This window comes from Ictalurus furcatus, chromosome 12 (genome assembly GCF_023375685.1).
Source record: "Ictalurus furcatus strain D&B chromosome 12, Billie_1.0, whole genome shotgun sequence".
Lineage (NCBI taxonomy): Eukaryota > Metazoa > Chordata > Actinopteri > Siluriformes > Ictaluridae > Ictalurus > Ictalurus furcatus.
Window position 1 is genome coordinate 26,617,218 of NC_071266.1, and position 19,165 is coordinate 26,636,382.

The following is a 19,165-nucleotide window of genomic DNA, read 5'->3' on the forward strand; positions in this document are numbered from 1 at the left end:
TATAAATAATTACTCTGAACTCAAGCGAAATCAAGACGTTTTACACGTCTGCAAAACGTAAAAGGTAAGTAAAATAACACTCGGGGTGGGGGGAGGGGGGAGGGGGGAGTCGGGGTGGGGGGGTTGGGGGGGGCGTGCTGTAATATGAAAATAATCAATGACAGGGTGGTGTGATACAGGCCGACACGAAAAGTTACCACTTTCGCAGTCGATGAATCAGTCCGTACAGAATTCTGCCGAGTTTATCATTCTGTTTGTGATTGTTGCCGCTGAAATGCGAGATTTTAAAGTTAATAAGACAAAAAAAAAAAAAAAAAAAACACCTGTCATGTTACAGAGAAATTGTAAGGTGGAAAAAGCTTTTAAATCATCTGTCCCGAACATGTCGGAAAACTAATCGTTCCAGCTTCACCTGCACCTGTTACAGAGTGCTGACGCTGACGACTCCTTCCATAAACGTTAAATAAACAGAAAACGTCACCAGAGCGACGATTACACGTGTTTTCTAATCCATATAGAAACGGTGACGTGTCAGAGCGAGCGCGTTAAAATAAACTGTTCTAGAAAACTAATCACCTTCTGACCAATCAGGATCCAGAACTCAACAGCGCTGGGGTTTAACATAACAGCCAGGTCGTTAACCACGTCTGAAGGTCAACATCTGGTCCAGTGGTGCTGATTGAAGTGGTTTCAGTGTTTAATAGACGGAGGTTTTGAACATTGAGGCTCAGTAATGAGTTTATAAAGTCCACGGTTCGTGAAATTACAGTTGGAACCCAGCAAAGTAGACACACACACACACACACACACACACACACACACGTACGCTCTTCATCTACTTGTTCATGTCATCCAGCGCCTGTAAAATAACACATAGAGTGTGTCATTAAATACTACACATACAAACATTCACGGCAATTATTTCACTATTATTATTTAGCAGTTATTTATGTTTTTTTTTAAAAAAGTGACGTGTGTTGCACGTAAAACATGTTTCTGTATAACGCGGTCCCTGTGGACTGTACCACTGCGGAGTCCGGAGTGCGCCCACCTCTACACCGAGCTGGTGGTTTGCTCCAGCGGAGACATCGGGCTCCAGGAATTCGGGGTCTCCTGGAGACTGTTTCTACGTGTAGTTGCAGGTCTCCCTGGCAACAACATCACATGATTACAAAATTATGCACGGTGGCTTGCATAAAAGTATTCGCCCCCCTGTTTGAGCTTTCAACCTGGAACTGATATGGACTTGACTGGGAGTACAGGTCATGAATCTACACAAAATAGCCCATGATACTGATGTGGGAGGAGCAAATGTAAAAGTTGTGAGTGCATAAGTATTCACCCCCTCTTTGTTGCCCTGTTTACCTTAAACTAATCTCAGCATATTTCACTGCGCTCTTGAGAACATTCCTGCACTAGTCTGATGAGATGAGATGACGGGGTGTGTGGTACCTGTGCAGGAGTAGATGCACCACAGCGCACCCATCATGACGATCCCCATCAGGAACGCAGCAATCACGCTGATCAACACTGAGCTCGCAACTGAACACAAACACAATGCAGCTCAACTCCAGTGTGACCCCTGACATACAACACGCCAGTGTCATAATGCACAAACAGTGTGTGTGTGTGTGTGTGTGTGTGTGTGTGTGTGTGTGTGTGTGTGTGTCTTTACCACCACTGGATGAGCTGTGCCTGGGCATCACTGTCTCTGTCACACGAGGCTTCTGAGCCAGTTTACCTTTAACACACACAAACACACACAAACACACACAGCATGAACAAAAATGTTAAAGGAAAATAAATATATATAAACACTTATCAACAATATCAAATTATTCAACATGAATTAAGAAATACACGTTTACATCAAACTCGTGTCTGTTTAGTTATTGTTGAATATTTATTTTTATTTTATTTATTTCTGTTTATGTATGTTGTAATGTTGAGCACTGACCAGCAGGAGGCGGCACTAGACCGACCAGTGCATCAGGGAGATATGTGACCAACACCGGCCTGGACAGGTTCCTGTACTCACACTGAGAGAGAGAGAGAGAATAGTTAAAGTGAGAAAGAATGCAAGGTGACACATACCACTGTGTTAAATTCACCTCTTTATCTATCTATTGATCTGTTCATCCATCCTTCCATTTATCCTGGGAACTGAGATTAAGATTAGGTATGTGTCTACACCTGGTTCTCTGACATTTCAAGATAATAAGCCACAAAATCATGTTAGGTTTTTTTAAAAATACTTTAATCAACATTTTGGTGTAAAATGTAACACACACTGTACATTCAATCAGGTAGAACTTTATCATTTCAAGGTCTTGATGTAGTGTGTGTGTGTGAGAGAGAGAGTGAGTGTGTGTTACCTGTCGAGCTGCAGGTGTGTGTGTGTGTGTGTGTGTGTGAGAGAGTGTATGAATGCGTGTGTGTGTGTGTGTGTGTGTGTGTGTGAGAGAGAGTGAGAGTGTGTTACCTGTCAAGCTGCAGGTGTGGGTGCGTGTGTGTGTGTGTGTGTGTGAGAGTGTATGAGTGAGTGTTAGTGTGTGTGTGTTACCTGTCGAGCTGCGGGTATGTGTGTGGGAGCGGGTGTGTGTGTGTGTCTGTGTGTGTGTGTGTGAGTGTGTAAGTGAGTGTTAGTGTGTGTGTGTGTGTGTTACCTGTCAAGCTGCAGGTGTGTGTGTGGGAGCGGGTGTGTGTGTGTGTGTGTGTGTGAGAGTGTATGAGTGAGTGTGTGTGTGTGTGTGTTACCTGTCGAGCTGCAGGTGTGTGTGTGAGAGCGGGTGTGTGTGTGTGTGTGTGTGTGTGAGAGTGTATGAGTGAGTGTGTGTGTGTGTGTTACCTGTCGAGCTGCAGGTGTGTGTGTGGGAGCGGGTGTGTGTGTGTGTGTGTGAGAGTGTATGAGTGAGTGTGTGTGTGTGTGTGTGTGTGTGTGTGTGTGTAAGTGAGTGTTAGTGTGTGTGTGTGTGTGTGTTACCTATCGAGCTCCAGGTGTGTGTGTGTGGGAGCGGGTGTGTGTGTGTGTGTGAGAGTGTATGAGTGAGTGTGTGTGTGTGTGTGTGTTACCTGTCGAGCTGCGGGTGTGTGTGTGGGAGCAGGTGTGTGTGTGTGTGTGTGTGTGTGAGAGTGTATGAGTGAGTGTGTGTGTGTGTGTGTGTGTGTGTTACCTGTCGAGCTGCGGGTGTGTGTGAGTGTGTGTGTGTGTGTGTGTGTTACCTGTCGAGCTGCGGGTGTGTGTGTGTGGGAGCGGGTGTGTGTGTGTGTGTGAGAGTGTATGAGTGTGTGTGTGTGTGTGTGTTACCTGTCGAGCTGCGGGTGTGTGTGTGGGAGCAGGTGTGTGTGTGTGTGTGTTACCTGTCGCGCTGCAGGTGTGTGTGTGGGAGCGGGTGTGTGTGTGTGTGTGTGTGAGAGTGTATGAGTGAGTGTGTGTGTGTGTGTGTGTGTGTGTGTGTGTTACCTATCGAGCTCCAGGTGTGTGTGTGTGGGAGCGGGTGTGTGTCTGTGTGTGAGAGTGTATGAGTGAGTGTGTGTGTGTGTGTGTTACCTGTCGAGCTGCGGGTGTGTGTGTGGGAGCGGGTGTGTGTGTGTGTGAGTGAGTGTATGAGTGTGTGTGTGTGTTATCTGTCGAGCTGCGGGTGTGTGTGTGTGTGTGTGAGAGTGTATGAGTGAGTGTGTGTGTGTGTGTGTGTTTGTGTGTGTTACCTGTCGAGCTGCGGGTGTGTGTGTGGGAGTGGGTGTGTGTGTGTGTGTGTGAGAGTGTATGAGTGAGTGTGTGTGAGTGTGTGTGTTACCTGTCGAGCTGCGGGTGTGTGTGTGGGAGCAGGTGTGTGTGTGCAGTCTCTGTGTGTCTCAGTGGCGTCTCCACACAGCTCCAGGCTGCAGTGCAGGAACTGGATGGAGTTATTAAACACGGGCCGTAGAATGAAGCTGAACCTGAGCTGCACCGTCTTCTCTGTCTTCTCTGTCCTCTCTGTCTGCTGTCCCACCTCCACTTCTCTGGACACCCTGACTCTGCTTCCCCGTATGCGTTTTTCTCTCTGATTGTCTGATGGAAGTCTCCTCGTCCCTGTACCCTCCTCATCGTCCCTCGTTTTTGGAACAAGAAGCTTCTCGTCTTCTCCGGTGTCCTGCTCTCTCTCAGCCTCATCTTCCTCCTGTCCTTCTTCATTGCTGTCCTCTCTTTCTCCCTTGTAATTCTCCGTGTCTTTGTCTCCGTCCTCACCCGCTCTGTGCTCTGTCCGTGTCTCCGTGTGCGTGATGAAGGACGAGTCTGCGGGACAGAAGTCTCGGATGATGGGCCAGCTGGTCTGAGTACGCGGGTCTGATAGAGGAGAGAATACACACGAGCGCACCTCCAACCTTTCACTGACCTCCATACTGCCTGAGATCTGAGAGAGAGCAAGAGACAGAGAGACAGACAGAGATAGAGAGAGACAGAGACAGAGAGTGAGACAGAGAGAGAGACAGAGAGAGTGAGACAGAGAGAGACAGAGAGAGACAGCGAGAGACAGAGATAGAGAGTGAGACAGAAATTGAGACAGAGATAGAGAGTGAGACAGAGACAGAGAGAGACAGCGGGAGACAGAGATAGAGAGTGAGACCGAAATTGAGACAGAGATAGAGAGTGAGACAGAGAGAGACAGAGATAGACAGTGAGATAGATAGCGAGAATGTGACAGAGAGAGACAGAGAGAGAGAGAGACAGCAAGAGACAGAGAGAGAGTGAGACAGAGAGAGAGTGAGACAGCGAGAGATAGAGAGTGAGACAGAGATAGAGAGTGAGACAGAGAGACAGAGAGTGAGACAGAGAGAGACAGAGATAGAGTGAGAGAGACAGAGAGAGAGACAGAGATAGACAGTGAGACAGAGAGAGAGACAGAGATAGACAGTGAGATAGAGAGAGAGACAGAGATAGACAGTGAGATAGAGAGTGCGACAGACAGAGAGGCAGAAAGAGAGAGAGAGTGAGACAGCGAGAGACAGAGATAGAGTGTGAGACAGAGAGAGACAGAGATAGAGAGTGAAATGGAGAGAGTGACAGAAACAGAGAGTGAGACAGCAATAGAGAGTGAGACAGAAATTGTGACAGAGAGTGAGAGAGAGCGATAGAGTGAGACAGCGATAGAGAGTGAGACAGCGAGAGACAGAGACAGAAAGAGACAATGTTAAATGTTTAGAGAGGACATGTCGTTTGTGACATGTCTAAAGGTTGTGCTGGCATCATCACGTCTTCATATCGTCATCGCCTCTGATTATGATGAACACGCGGAGAAAAGAAAATGGCGGCCATAAGGTGTGTGAAGCTGACCTCAGCGTACACTCGTCCATGAACCGTCACCATGCAGGGCCCCACCGCTCTCTGCTCAAACCTGTCTGTGGCAAACAGACGCATGGAGAGCAGAGGACCGCCGTGTGCGACCGGGAGCCAGGGTGGGCCCGAGTCGGGGTCAGGGCCGGGGGCAGGGCCGGGGCCACTCCCACTCCGCAGCATGCCCTGTGGCCTGGAGGACGTGCTGGGTGTAGACGCGCTGGTGAGAGCGGGCAGAGGAGCTGTGCACCTGAACTGAAACCAGAATGAACGCACAGGTTTAACACAACACAGCGTGACCATTTTAACATGCCTTAGATAAGCACCGAGGCCACGCCCACACTCTGAGTCACAGACACACAGGCCACGCCCACACTCGGAGTCACAGACGCACAGGCCACGCCCACACTCTGAGTCACAGACACACAAGCCACGCCCACACTCGGAGTCACAGACACACAGGCCACGCCCACACTCGGAGTCACAGACGCACAGGCCACGCCCACACTCGGAGTCAGAGGCACACAGGCCACGCCCACACTCGGAGTCACAGGCACACCGGCCATGCCCACACTCGGAGTCACAGGCACACCAGCCACGCCCACACTCGGAGTCACAGACACACAGGCCACGCCCACACTCAGTGTCACAGACACACAGGCCACGCCCACACTCAGAGTCACAGACACACAGGCCACGCCCCTTCACTCACATGTATAACTAGTGGAGTCGACTCATTGGCTGGTTTCTCTTCCTTCTTTCCCTGCATCCTCAGTGAAGGCTTAGACCGCCACAGCAATATCTGCAGAAGAAAACACACACACACACACACACACACACACACACTGTTCAACAGCATCAACCATGCCATGTCTGTAGTGTGAGGTTTGCTCCTCTCGTTCTGCTCTAAAGCTACGGGCTTCCATTACGTGTGAGATACATTCGCTTTAAAGCTCGCGTACGCCGCTAACGAAGCAAGCTCCACATTCCAATTAAACACTGATTACTGACATTGATTCAAAAAATTACAATGAATCACTTCTGTATATTTTTTCACTTTTTTTTTGTTGTTGTTAATAACTGATTTTACGTTTCCTAGGCAACCTGCGACCCACACCAACACCTGCGATCTCCGGTGACTGGAGCAGTGGTCTAATGTGATTCTGACAGCTCGAGTAGCTACAGAACGCCTCGTTAGAGTAATGGCACAGCCCATCTCGTTCAGGACGCTGTAACCCGGACCACATACGTGGAAAACACAGCGGGGGACGTCACAGCTTCACACACACACACACACACACACACACACACACAGTGACCCAGGTCACATATGTATTTCCTGGCACATTCTAACTCTAAGCTTTATATGTGTCAGAAGATATCTGAGGCAGGTCGTGCTGTGGTCTGTGCGTACAGAGCACGGGCCTCGCTCCAAACGTAATTACGCCATTATGAGACGTTCAGCAGACAAAAACCCAGTAGGGAGCTTTTCTTGGGCCACAGCAGTAATCAGACACGAGAAAAAAGAAAAAGGGAGGAGTGTGTTGTGTAAAAAAAGACGAGTCTTCGTGTCTGTTTCTCTGGAAGACTTTTAACGTCACTCTGAACCCCGGCGCATAAAAAGGTGTTTGTGTTAAATTTGTTAAAATAGCAACCGCTTTCGGGGAGAGGCGAGAGGTCACAAAATCAAACCCTCCACTTGTTTTTGGACCAATCACGTTCAAGCACGTGGTAGCTCAGTGGTTAAGACATCAGACTCCTGATCGGAAGGTCACGAGTTCAAAGATTCAAAGATAAAGTAAGTCGATGCGGATAACTGCGTTCTCTCAACGCCGGAAATGTCATTTTGAAAAGATTACAGCTGCCTGTGAACGCTCAGCCACGGAGGCTGCGCGCTAAACTAGCCGAGTCCTCGCAGTTACGGTGTATTGAACAGATTCGACTGCGGTGGAATGAATAAATAAATCAGCAAGGACCCGGACTCTGCTAATGAAATGCCACTGAGATGCGAGCCACTTAATTTAAGCTAGCTAATCTATTAAATGCTAGTGATATTCAAGAGTGTTACGGGCGGCAGGAGGGCCGAGCCTATTATATGCATATTCATGAGTTGTGGAGGATCTGCATTTTAGAAAGTCTTGCTGTGGTAACATTTTGTTTTTCTACACAGATTATTTTTAATGGTTTCCTGGCTCCCTGTTTCTCTCCCTCTTTTTCTGTCTCTCTCTTTCTCTGTGTCCCTTTCTCTCTCTGTCTGTCTCTCCCTCTCTCTGTCTGTCTCTCCCTCTCTCGGTCTGTCTCTCTCTCTCTCGGTCTGTCTCTCTCTCTCTGACTCTCTCTCTCTCTGTCTGTCTCTCTCTCTCTCTGTCTGTCTTTCCCTCTCTCGGTCTGTCTCCCTCTCTCGGTCTGTCTCTCCCTCTCTCTGTCTGTCTCTCCCTCTCTCTGTCTGTCTCTCTCTTTGTCTGTCTCTCCCTCTCTCTGTCTGTCTCTCTCTCTCTCGGTCTGTCTTTCCCTCTCTCTGTCTGTCTCTCCCTCTCTCTCTGTCTGTCTCCCTCTCTCTCGGTCTGTCTCTCCCTCTCTTAGCCTGTCTCTCTCCCTCTCTGTCTGTCTCTCCCTCTCTCTGTCTGTCTCTCTCTTTGTCTGTCTCTCCCTCTCTCTGTCTGTCTCTCTCTCTCTCTCGGTCTGTCTCTCCCTCTCTCTGTCTGTCTCTCCCTCTCTCTCTGTCTGTCTCCCTCTCTCTCGGTCTGTCTCTCCCTCTCTTAGCCTGTCTCTCTCCCTCTCTCGGTCTGTCTCTCCCTCTTTCGGTCTGTCTCCCTCTCTCGGTCTGTCTCTCCCTCTCTCGGTCTGTCTCTCCTTCTCTTAGGCTGTCTTTCTCCCTCTCTCGGTCTGTCTCCCTCTCTCTCGTCTGTCTCTCCCTCTCTCGGTCTGTCTCCCTCTCTCGGTCTGTCTCTCCCTCTCTCGGTCTGTCTCTCCCTCTCTCTCGGTCTGTCTCTCCCTCTCTTAGCCTGTCTCTCTCCCTCTCTCGGTCTGTCTTTCTCCCTCTCTCGGTCTGTCTCCCTCTCTCGGTCTGTCTCTCCCTCTCTCGGTCTGTCTCCCTCTCTCTGTCTGTCTCTCCCTCTCTCGGTCTGTCTCTCCCTCTCTCTCTGTCTCTCTCTCCATCTCTTAGCCTGTCTCTCTCCCTCTCTCGGTCTGTCTCCCTCTCGGTCTGTCTCTCCCTCTCTTAGCCTGTCTCTCTCCCTCTCTCGGTCTGTCTCTCCCTCTCTCGGTCTGTCTCTCCCTCTCTTGGTCTGTCTCTCCCTCTCTTGGTCTGTCTCTCCCTCTCTTAGCCTGTCTCTCTCCCTCTCTCGGTCTGTGTCTCCCTCTCTCTCGGTCTGTCTCTCCCTCTCTTGGTCTGTCTCTCCCTCTCTCTCGGTCTATCTCTCCCTCTCTCGGTCTGTCTCTCCCTCTCTCTCTGTCTGTCTCTCCCTCTCTCCATTTCTCTCACCGTGTTTTTGTACTGCACTTCTCTGCCATGTTGCTCCATCTCTCCTTCAGTCCCACAGGAAATGACTGGAAAAGCCAACAGGAAATGGCTTCTGTTGGAACGTGCCTGGCACGAGGGGTCCCTCAGGGTCACCGCCGAAACTGACAGAGCCAGAGCCTGCAAGCAAGAGTGTGTGTGTGTGTGTGTGTGTGTGTATGAGAGAGAGAGAGAGAGAAAGAGAGAGATACAACCATGTTTGAGAACACACTGCTTTATCAATTCCTGATTACAGTGAAGAAACAAACAATACAGAAGTGCCAATGATATCCTGATAACAATGTGTGTGTGTGTGTGTGAGAGAGAGTGTGTGTGTTTGACCTGTAAGGAGCTTTTATCCACAGAGACAGTGAGGCGTCCATCCACACACTGCACGCTGACGACCTTCCTGCTGCCCACACCATCGCTGACCTCATGAGACAGCCAGTGTCTCAGCCACGTCTCCTCCGCCTTCGCCTCCCTCATAGCCTGCACTGTGTGTGTGTGTGTGTGTGTGTGTGTGTGTGTGTGTGGAAAGTGATAGAGAATTCATTCTTAACTGCAGGGATATTAAATGTCAGTCAGTGCATAGTGTGTGATTTGAGACACAGCCTTGGCTACACCTTAAACTTCTCGACTCAGTGATTAACTTTCATTATTAGCACTGTGCTGCGTAAATCTCTCTCTCTCTCTCTCGCTCTCTCTCTCTCTGTTCCTTTCTCTCTCTCTCTCTCTCTCTCTCTCTCTGTGTTCCTTTCTCTCTCTCTCTCTGTTCCTTTCTCTCTCTCTCTCTCTGTGTTCCTTTCTCTCTCTCTCTCTCTCTGTGTTCCTTTCTCTCTCTCTCTCTCTCTGTGTTCCTTTCTCTCTCTCTCTCTCTCTGTGTTCCTTTCTCTCTCTCTCTCTGTTCCTTTCTCTCTCTCTCTCTCTGTGTTCCTTTCTCTCTCTCTCTCTCTCTGTGTTCCTTTCTCTCTCTCTCTCTCTCTGTGTTCCTTTCTCTCTCTCTCTCTCTCTCTCTGTCTCTCTCTCTCTGTGTTCCTTTCTCTCTCTCTCTCTCTCTCTGTCTCTCTCTCTCTGTGTTCCTTTCTCTCTCTCTCTCTCTCTCTGTCTCTCTCTCTCTGTGTTCCTCTCTCTCTCTCTCTCTCTCTCTCTCTCTGTCTCTCTCTCTCTGTGTTCCTTTCTCTCTCTCTGTCTCTCTCTCTGTGTTCCTTTCGCTCTCTCTCTCTCTCTCTCTCTCTCTCTGTGTTCCTTTCTCTCTCTCTGTCTCTCTCTCTGTGTTCCTTTCTCTCTCTCTCTCTCTCTCTCTCTCTCTGTGTTCCTTTCTCTCTCTCTCTCTCTGTCTCTCTCTCTGTGTTCCTTTCTCTCTCTCTCTGTGTTCCTTTCTCTCTCTCTGTCTCTCTCACTGTGTTCCTTTCTCTCTCTCTCTCTCTCGCTCTGTTCCTTTCTCTCTCTCTCTGTGTTCCTTTCTCTCTCTCTCTCTCTGTGTTCCTCTCTCTCTCTCTCTCTCTCTCTCTCTCTCTCTCTCTCTCTCTAAAGAAGCCATTCTCCTAATTTAGGCGCTGCCTTTTCTTCAATCTACGATAAATCTGTTTATTTTTCTGTTTAAATGTTCGAATCAAGGTCTTCAGCAATCTTCAGGAGATGGACTAGGAAGAGAAGTGTATGGTCTATTTTTTAAAAACATTTTCATATTATTTTTTAACATTATCGTAGATTCTGTGAAGGACATCAGTGTGTTTAATCAGATCAGGAACTTTATGTTTTCAGACACGGGGAAGCCTTAAGGACAGTCCCGAGGAGTAACATGACAAATGGCGTATTTAGTTTGTAGTATTGACTTCAAGAGGGAAAGAAGTGAGGCTGGTGATGCTGCTATGTTGTAAGTGATGGCAGGAAGTAACTCGTCTCACAGACGTTTCCTCATATTTGTGTTGATATTAATTATTACAGGGTATTAGTGATTTTTGTGCCTGGTTGTGTTGTAGTCATTATACAGGTGCATCTCAAAAAAATGTAATATGGTGGAAAAGTAAATTTTTTTCCGTAATTTAATTCAAAAAGTGGAACATTCATATTTTCTAGATTCATTACACATAAAGTGAAATATTTTGAGCCTTTTTTTGTTTTAATCTGAATGTGAAAAGTATGTTAATTTATGCGCTGATACTCGGTCGGGGCTTTAATCCTTTTGCATGAATCACTGCATGAATGCAGTGTGGCATGGAGGCGATCAGCCTGTGGCACTGCTGAGGTGTTCTGGAAGCCCAGGTTGCTTTGATAGCGGCCTTCAGCTCGTCTGTATTGTCGGGTCTGGTGTCTCTCGTAGATTCTCTATGGGGTTCGGGTCAGGGGAGTCAGCTGGGCGATCAAGCACAGTAACACCACGGTCAGTAAACCAGTTACTAGAAGTTTTGGCACTGTGGGCAGGTGCAGAGTCCTGCTGGAAAAGGAAATCAGCATCTCCATAAAGCTCGTCAGCAGATGAAGCATGAAGTTCTCTAAAATCTCCTGGTAGACGCTGCATCGACTCTCGACTTGAAAAAACACACTGGACCAACACCAGCAGATGACATGGCAACCCAAATAATCACTGACTGTGGAAACGTCACACTGGACTTCAAGCAGCTTGGATTCTGTTCCTCTCCACTCTTCCTCCAGACTCTGGAACCTTGATTTCCAAATGAAACGCAGCATTTACTTTCATCTTCCCCGTGATTGTGTTTGTGTACTGAACCAGACCGAGAGATTAAAGCCTCAGGAAACCTTTGCAGGTGTTTTGAGTTAATTATCTAATTAGAGTCGTCTCAGGTCGACATTTCTGTATTATAAATTCTTTATTGGAATATTTTGAGATACTGGATGTTTGATTTCCGTGAGCTGTAAACCGTAATCATCGAGATTAAAACAAAAAAGGCTTGAAATATTTCACTTTATGTGTAACGAATCTAGAATATATTAAAGTTCCACTTTTTGAATTAAATTACAGAAAAAAATAACTTTTCCGTGATATTGAACTTTTTTGAGATGCACCTGTAGATGTATCAGGTAACTGCCTCAAGCAGTTGCTCCCCTCTGATTGGGTGACACTTTAATAAGGACCATAAGTTTCACTTCCACTTTTTGTAGTCGATGAAGCCATTGAGCTTCATTCCATTCTGGAGTCTCGCTGAGTCACACGTCTACTATATGCTTGGATTCAATAGCTTAGGCGGACATTTTGAATGATTCGAACGTTCCGCGCTTATGATTTAGCAGCGGTATAAGAGGAATAAAACTCTTCAGAAAATACTGGAAGCAGTGATAAGAGTAACTCTGCTTCACATCAAGCCACATCACACAAATCAAAGGCTTGAGCGCAGCGCTCCTTTATCTTTATAACACGGACCACATTGTTTTACATTAGCCTGGAGCCTGTGAAGGACATCAGTGCATTTAATAAGAGCGGAGATTACGAAAACACCAAACATTTTCACTCAACTGGAGGTCAGATTTGCTCACACTGTCCGCTGTGTTTATTACGTTGTCCTACGCAGTGTTCCGTACACTCCTGTGAGCAGCGTGTGTACGAAGCTGCTGCACTGTCTTGCATGTGATCCTCACTTTTCAACCCCGTAAATATATATATTTATATATATATATATATATATATATATATATATATATATATATATATATATATATATATATATATATACATGTGTGTACACTGATGAGATCTGATCCTGGATCTGATCTGTATTTGAACTGGATTTAATAGCTAAATATTATGGATTTTATGTATGGTACTGTGCAAAAGTCTTAGGTACCCTTAATAATTGTACAAAGTACAGAGTATGTTATAGATTTTTATTTTATGACGTGTGCATTATTGAGTCAGTACAACACTAAGGTTTCTTAAATTCTTAAATTTCTTACATGTCGTACACTGAACATATTATTTAGTGCATTAAATCACCTCTAGGTGTAGCTCTAATGCGAACGCATTTGACATGGATACAGACTGGCTAAGATTGTGGCCTTACCTGCCCCGCCCCCTTTCAGCTTGATCACAAAGCGATTGGCTAGATGAGCTTCTGTATATGACATCACAGAGGGATAGCCATTCTGATTGGCCCAGGCAAGCAAGTCAGGGGTTGCGAGGAGGTCAGGGACGATGATGCTGCTCATGGTGAGGTCGGGTTTGGGAGGATAGAGAGGTGTGACACTGTGAGATGACTGAGGGAGAGATTGAGATGTGGAATCAAATGTCAGCGTAACAAAGTGTGGTATTTTTGATGGTAAAAACAGTTTCTGTAAAAAAAAAAAAAGAGAGAGAGAGAGAGAAAGATGTCTCACGCGAACTGTGATGTGGCCACGGAGACCCGGAGTCACAAGAGCCCAGTTTACTGGAGCAGCACTGCTCAACACTAACACTACGTTACACCACCCAGCATCAGCCACCGGGGGCAGCAGAGAGACAGACACCTCCACCTGTAACGACCTGCAAGAAACAAAATATGAGACTACAGTTGGAGTTCCCATGTTTAGCCGGCATATGAGGGGACTTGTGCAAGTGTAGATGTGATGGCTTATTTCACATTCGAGGTGTTCACTCAGGCACTGTAGGTTTTCTCCACTCTCGCTGCTTGGGAGATAGCACATTAATAATCCGGTTTGTTTTATTTTTTCAAGGAAAAATGGTTCCCGCTAATGGCGCAGGTTTGACAGATTTGTAGGCTTGAAGTTCAGTTAGAAACACTCGACGCGAAGGGAAATGAACCAATTTGCTTTCAGATTGAAACAAACCAGCATTTTTCATTAGACTGAAAGATGTGGATCTGAAACATGGCGCATATGAAGTCCTGAAAAATACTTTCACACTCTCCTGCCCACTTTACAGGGTTGCTCGTCATCTTGCTCGTCAGATTGTTCAGGTGTGCTGCAAGGGTGGCAGTTTGGGGATTTCACCTACATCACCAGCCTTCGAGTCCTACAAATGACTCCACCTGTTTCCTGGTGTGTAGTCATGGACTGTCCTTGATAGCCTCCATGTCGTCTACCTGGGGCAGGATTTGTCCCTGACTTGATGTCAGCAAGTTGTTTTGACAGTTGTCTGGGTTGACTCGCTTACATCCATCTTGGAAAGAATCTGCTTGGGCAAGCCTCATTTGAAACAACCAATCACAGACTTGATTTGCATGGGATGTTCACCCAGAGAGTTTACCCAACTGCGATGTGCAGGACATGGCAAGGGAAGGCTCCACATGGTGTCTGTTTGCTCAGCAAATATGTCATATTATTCACAGAAGACAGCTGCACATCATTTCCACATGAAGTATGCTAAGGCCATGAAGCTGAATATGACTGAAAACGTTAAGAAAACTGGGATGGTATGTTCAGCCCAGCTCACCCACAGAGTCCGGAGCCTGCAGACCACAGCTTGACGACGTGCACTTCAGGGTTGGAGATTCTGTCTGAGGAAGCGCATCCGTTCACTTCCTGTCCCTGCAGCTTGGACGCCATGTAGTTGTGAGAGAGAAAGAGAGACTGCAGGCGACACACGCTCGGCATGCTGGGATCTGAGGGTCAGGAAAATATCAAAGGGACTAGGAAACGTGAATACTGCATTAAATTACACACTGGATAAATATTAATGTACAAATATTAATCTACATGTGACCTCTCAACATCAGTCTGATGTGTGCGTACCCTCTCCGAGGCGGAGGTAGACGCGGTTGGCACTGGCTGAGTGTGTAAGGGAGGATATGGTTGCATGACGCTGAAGGGTCCAGCGCAGTAAAGCACGAGGTCGCCATGGCAATGAGGGGATGGCATGGACACGAGCCGACACACTCCCTTTCTCCAGCGTGGAGTTCACCGGGACCTGCAACACACACAAACACTCACCATTCACTGGCTTTGGTATTTTATAATTGGGGCAAAATTCATACAGTACACACACACACACACACACACACACACACACCATATAAGCACTGACCTGCACCAGGATGTGGAGATTCCCCGGCAGCCCATCGCTCTCCAGAACCCAGTGCATGGCATTCTGGGAACTCAGTACAAGAATGACTGGGCGATGGACAGGATGTGAGTAGGACAGTGGCTTCAGAACCACTGTCACCTAGAGAGAGAGAGAGAGAGACAGGTAGATAAATAGACAGACAGACAGACAGATAGATCAACAGAGAGAGAGAGAGCGCGAGAGAGAGAGTGATAGAAAGACAGGTAGTTGTACCAGTTTGTCAGTGCTGTGATTGGGTCTTGCTACAGCGATCACATGGGTCTCTTTAGCCCCACCCTCTCTGGCAGCGCAGCCTGGCCCAGCCTCAAAGCGTTCGAGCTGAGCGTGAACAGGGTGCAGCACCCCCGCAGGAGAAACTCTGCACTGCAACGTCACTTCACCTGCGCCCAGACAGAGAAAATGCATTTAATCCAAACCACAACTACTCAAACACACACACACACACACACACACATACACACACACAAAACCAAACTCCCAGAGCAGCAGGCTTCATTCTGAGTGTGATCCAACTACTCTAAATAAGCTGGCGTGTGTGTACAGTGTATTTCCAACCATGGGGTAACACACCTGCCTCTGCACTCAGACTGGGAGTGTGAAATCCGACTTCAAAATCATTTCCTCTCCATCTTTAAATTAGATTTCGAAATCCATGGCATCTTGGTGAGCTGGAGTGAAAGCTTTCGACTGCTCTGTAGTGAAGGGCTGAGAACTCAGAGAGAAGCCTGGCACTGGGTCAGAATCGGCACTCATACACACATAGGTGTCTGTGGCACTGCACGGTGAAATGCTAACCTATTCACACACACACACACACACTTTAACACACACTCTCGAGGTGTGCCTGGCTACATTGTGCGTCTTTAACACCACACTCTCCTCCCTTGGCCTGATCTGTAAGAGTTCTTTCTCTCAGAAATAAATACACCCAAAACTCTACAAGAAATGATGCTATTTTGATGTAAAGTGGGTGGAGCTCATCTGAAGTTCACGTAAATTTTACCCTCACCAATCACAAAGGCTGCTTTCGTTTGTCCCTGAAAGACCTGGCAAGTGAAAGCTAAACTAAGCTAGCAAGATAACACCAAAATAGCTAGCAAAAGCTAAGCTACAAGAAAAAAGCTGAACTAGCAAGAGAATGTTAAGACAGCAAGTGAAGACTAAACTAGCGGAAGAATGCTAAGCTAGTGAGCGAAGACTGAACCCTCAAGCAACAGATAAACTAACAAATAAAGACGAAACTAGCAGGAGTAAGTTAAAACAGAACGCGAGGACGTAAACTAGTCAGTGAAGACTATAGCATGGACAACTTAAGATAGAGGAGTGGAGACTAACAAGCAACAGGGTTTCATAATCCTGATTCTCCCTGACTGTGCCTTCGATCTTAGTTTGACTAGAGGGCTGGAGCAGGCTAGTAGCCTCATCTCTAGTGAGATGTCAATCAAGTGCTCATTAGCATATTAGGCCACACCCAGTTCTCAGATCAGTCTGATGTGAGTTCAGTGAGTTCAGCTCCCTAATCAGACAAACAATTTTGTATTTACTCCTCGTAAAATACAGGGACAATATAGCCTCACACACACACACACACACACACACACACACACACACACTCTCTCTCACACACACACACAAAGGCTCTTCTCCTGCTCTCCTGCCACATACCTGCAGTTCCTGCCCTGAACAGAAGGAGATAGATTAGAGCCCACACTGTCTGCGACATCGTCTTCCCCTTGATCCAGAAGAGTTCAGCTTCAGGGGACTTCTATTACATACTGACACACACACACACACACACACACACACACAGAATAAGATTCAGACTGAAGGGTAGGACAAAGAGCAATTCATAACGAAATCTTACGTTCCACAAAGACAAGAAAGACAAAAAGCAACAATGTAGTCTGGAGTATCCAGAGCACAAGTTCCTCCCTCTCTCTTAACCCCCCCAACCACCATCCACCCCGTGCGCGCACACACACACACACACACACACACACACAAATGCATATACACAGAGAATAAGTAGGCTACAGAAAGAATATCTCATTTGTATTAATGTTGTTCATAACGAAACCTTACATTCCGAACCCAGCACATAACCCAGCCTGTGTGAGTTAGCTGCAGTGTGTTTCAGTCTCCTGTGTCTCAGTGGGGCTCAGACGCTGATGTCTGGTTAGCCCAGCTTTCCACTGTGGGTCAAACCTGGGGCTTGAACTTAGATACAGGCTTCCAGGGTTCTGCTAGAGTAGGGTTGGGTTTCTGGGCTTAGGATTCACAGAAAATGTTCACAGAAAAACCCATACTTCCTGGGCTGAAGTGTTGGTACTAAAGGTTACACTGTAAAGATTCTCAGCTAAAGCCTGTGCTTACATCCTGAGCTTCACTTCTGGTACTGCAGTTCCTGGGGTAAAGTCCCTGAGCTCTAACCCCAGTACTAAAATCCCTGGTGTAAAGATATTAGGCTAAAGATCCACTAATGTTCCTGATCTAATGCCCCTGTACTACAGTCTTGTACTAAAGCCCCTGTACTGAAGTTCCTGAGCTAGAGTTTCAGTACTACAATTTCAGAGCTGAAGTCCCTCAAGTTCCTGTTGTAAATATCCTGGAAATTAAGTTTCTGGGCTAAAATCACTGCCCTAAATTCCTTTTACTAAAGTTCCTGTATGGAAGTCTCTGCAATAAAGTTCCTATACTGAAGTTCCTGGGCTAAGGTTCCTGTACTAAGTTCCCTTTACTAAAGTTCCTGTATGGAAGTCTCTGAAATAAAGCTTCTATATTGAAGTTCCTGGGCTACAATCCCTGTACTAAGTTCCCTTTACTAAAGTTCCTGTATGGAAGTCTCTGAAATAAAGCTTCTATATTGAAGTTCCTGGGCTACAATCCCTGTACAAAGTTCCCTGTACTAAAGTTCCTGTATGGAAGTCACTGCAATAACACTCCTATATTGAAGTTCCTGGGCTAAAATCCCTGTACTACATTCCCTTTACTAAAGGTCCTGTACTGATATTCCTTGGCTAAGTAGCTGCAATAAAGTCCCATGGCTAAAGTTTCTGGTTTAAGATCCTTTAGTAAAGTTCCAGCAATAAAGACCCTGGGATATAAAGTTCCTGGGCTAAAATCCCTGTCCTAAAGTCACTCTGCTGAAGTCTTTGTCCTAAGATTCCTGTACTAAACTCTCTGAGCTAAAGTTCCTGGGCTCATCTTGTGGAAAGACTGATTTTCTGGGCCACAGCTCAGCTCCATCTGCAGAGTTACACCGTTAACACCACACTGCAGGAGACTTCACCTACACTGCTGAAAGTAAATAATCAGATCAGACCCTGGCCATCGTGCTCTGGGTATTAAAAAGCAGAATACACTGTTAAAGTCTGGTACAGCTCCACCACTGGAAACACCGCGGGTTATGTGTTCCTGAAAGGAATAGCATGAAGCTAATGGTGTAACTTTTTGACACTCTATCATGGTACACCATCACACCATCACATCATATCACATCACACCATCACACCATCACATCACACCATCACATCATATCACATCACATCATCACAGCTACAGTGTCATTAAACTGTACAGCAACTCGAACCTGTAGAACAGGTCACATGCTCGTCCTGCACTGTATTACAGTATACAGTAGAGATATGAGATTCATTGATGAGGCTTTTCTAATCTAGTAGCTGACTGAACAAGGCTTCCAGAGAAACAAGACAGAAAAGAGTCATCAAAACAAAAACAAACAAACAAGCAAACAAAAAACAAACAAAAACAAACAGCTGCAATGCAAAAGTAAGACCAGCTCAAAGAACCAAAAGGAAAACAGAAAGCATGCACATACTGACTCATAAACATGCACAAAAGTGACACCAATTCAGGACTGATGACTGTTTAGAGGAAACGCAGCTGTAACGCATTAAATCTGACGTTATTACCGGGGTATTAATAGCGCGAGGTCCATCATGTCCACATCCACAAGCGCAAAAGTGGCGCAATGAACTGAAGTTTACACAATAACACACTACAGCTTCATCATTTCACATTTCCACTACAACACTGTTGGAGTTAGTGTGTGTGTGTGTGTGTGTGTGTGTGTTGGATACACCCACCTGTGTCGATCGGTGGTCCCAAATGACATCACCGGCGCGCGAGGAATCAGCTTTAAGGGCTCCGTGCAGACGCCGCATATTTAAGTATGAGGACACGCACACGCGCGCACACACAACACACAACACGCGCGCGCACACACACACACATACTCTATCTCTCTCTCGCTCTTCTACACACTTTCTCTCTCTCTCTCTCTCTCTCGTACACACTCTCTCTCTCGCTCTTCTAC

The 19,165-nt window shown here is 46.7% G+C and overlaps 1 protein-coding gene across 1 annotated transcript; it reads right to left on the bottom strand.

The window, feature by feature from the left end:
* Positions 1-135: 135 nt before the first annotated feature.
* engl (endoglin, like) lies at positions 136-19,149 on the bottom strand. The gene is made up of 18 exons (XM_053638287.1): positions 18,936-19,149; positions 16,495-16,604; positions 15,043-15,209; positions 14,791-14,928; positions 14,499-14,673; positions 14,200-14,368; positions 13,146-13,290; positions 12,833-13,025; positions 9,156-9,307; positions 8,799-8,954; positions 6,027-6,116; positions 5,315-5,569; positions 3,798-4,394; positions 1,958-2,039; positions 1,676-1,741; positions 1,453-1,542; positions 1,052-1,148; positions 136-859 (listed from the first exon to the last, which is right to left on the bottom strand). The coding sequence occupies exons 2-17, from the start codon at positions 16,550-16,552 to the stop codon at positions 1,054-1,056; spliced, it is 2,628 nt and encodes an 875-aa protein (XP_053494262.1). The 5' UTR covers positions 16,553-16,604; positions 18,936-19,149; the 3' UTR covers positions 136-859; positions 1,052-1,053.
* Positions 19,150-19,165: the final 16 nt, after the last annotated feature.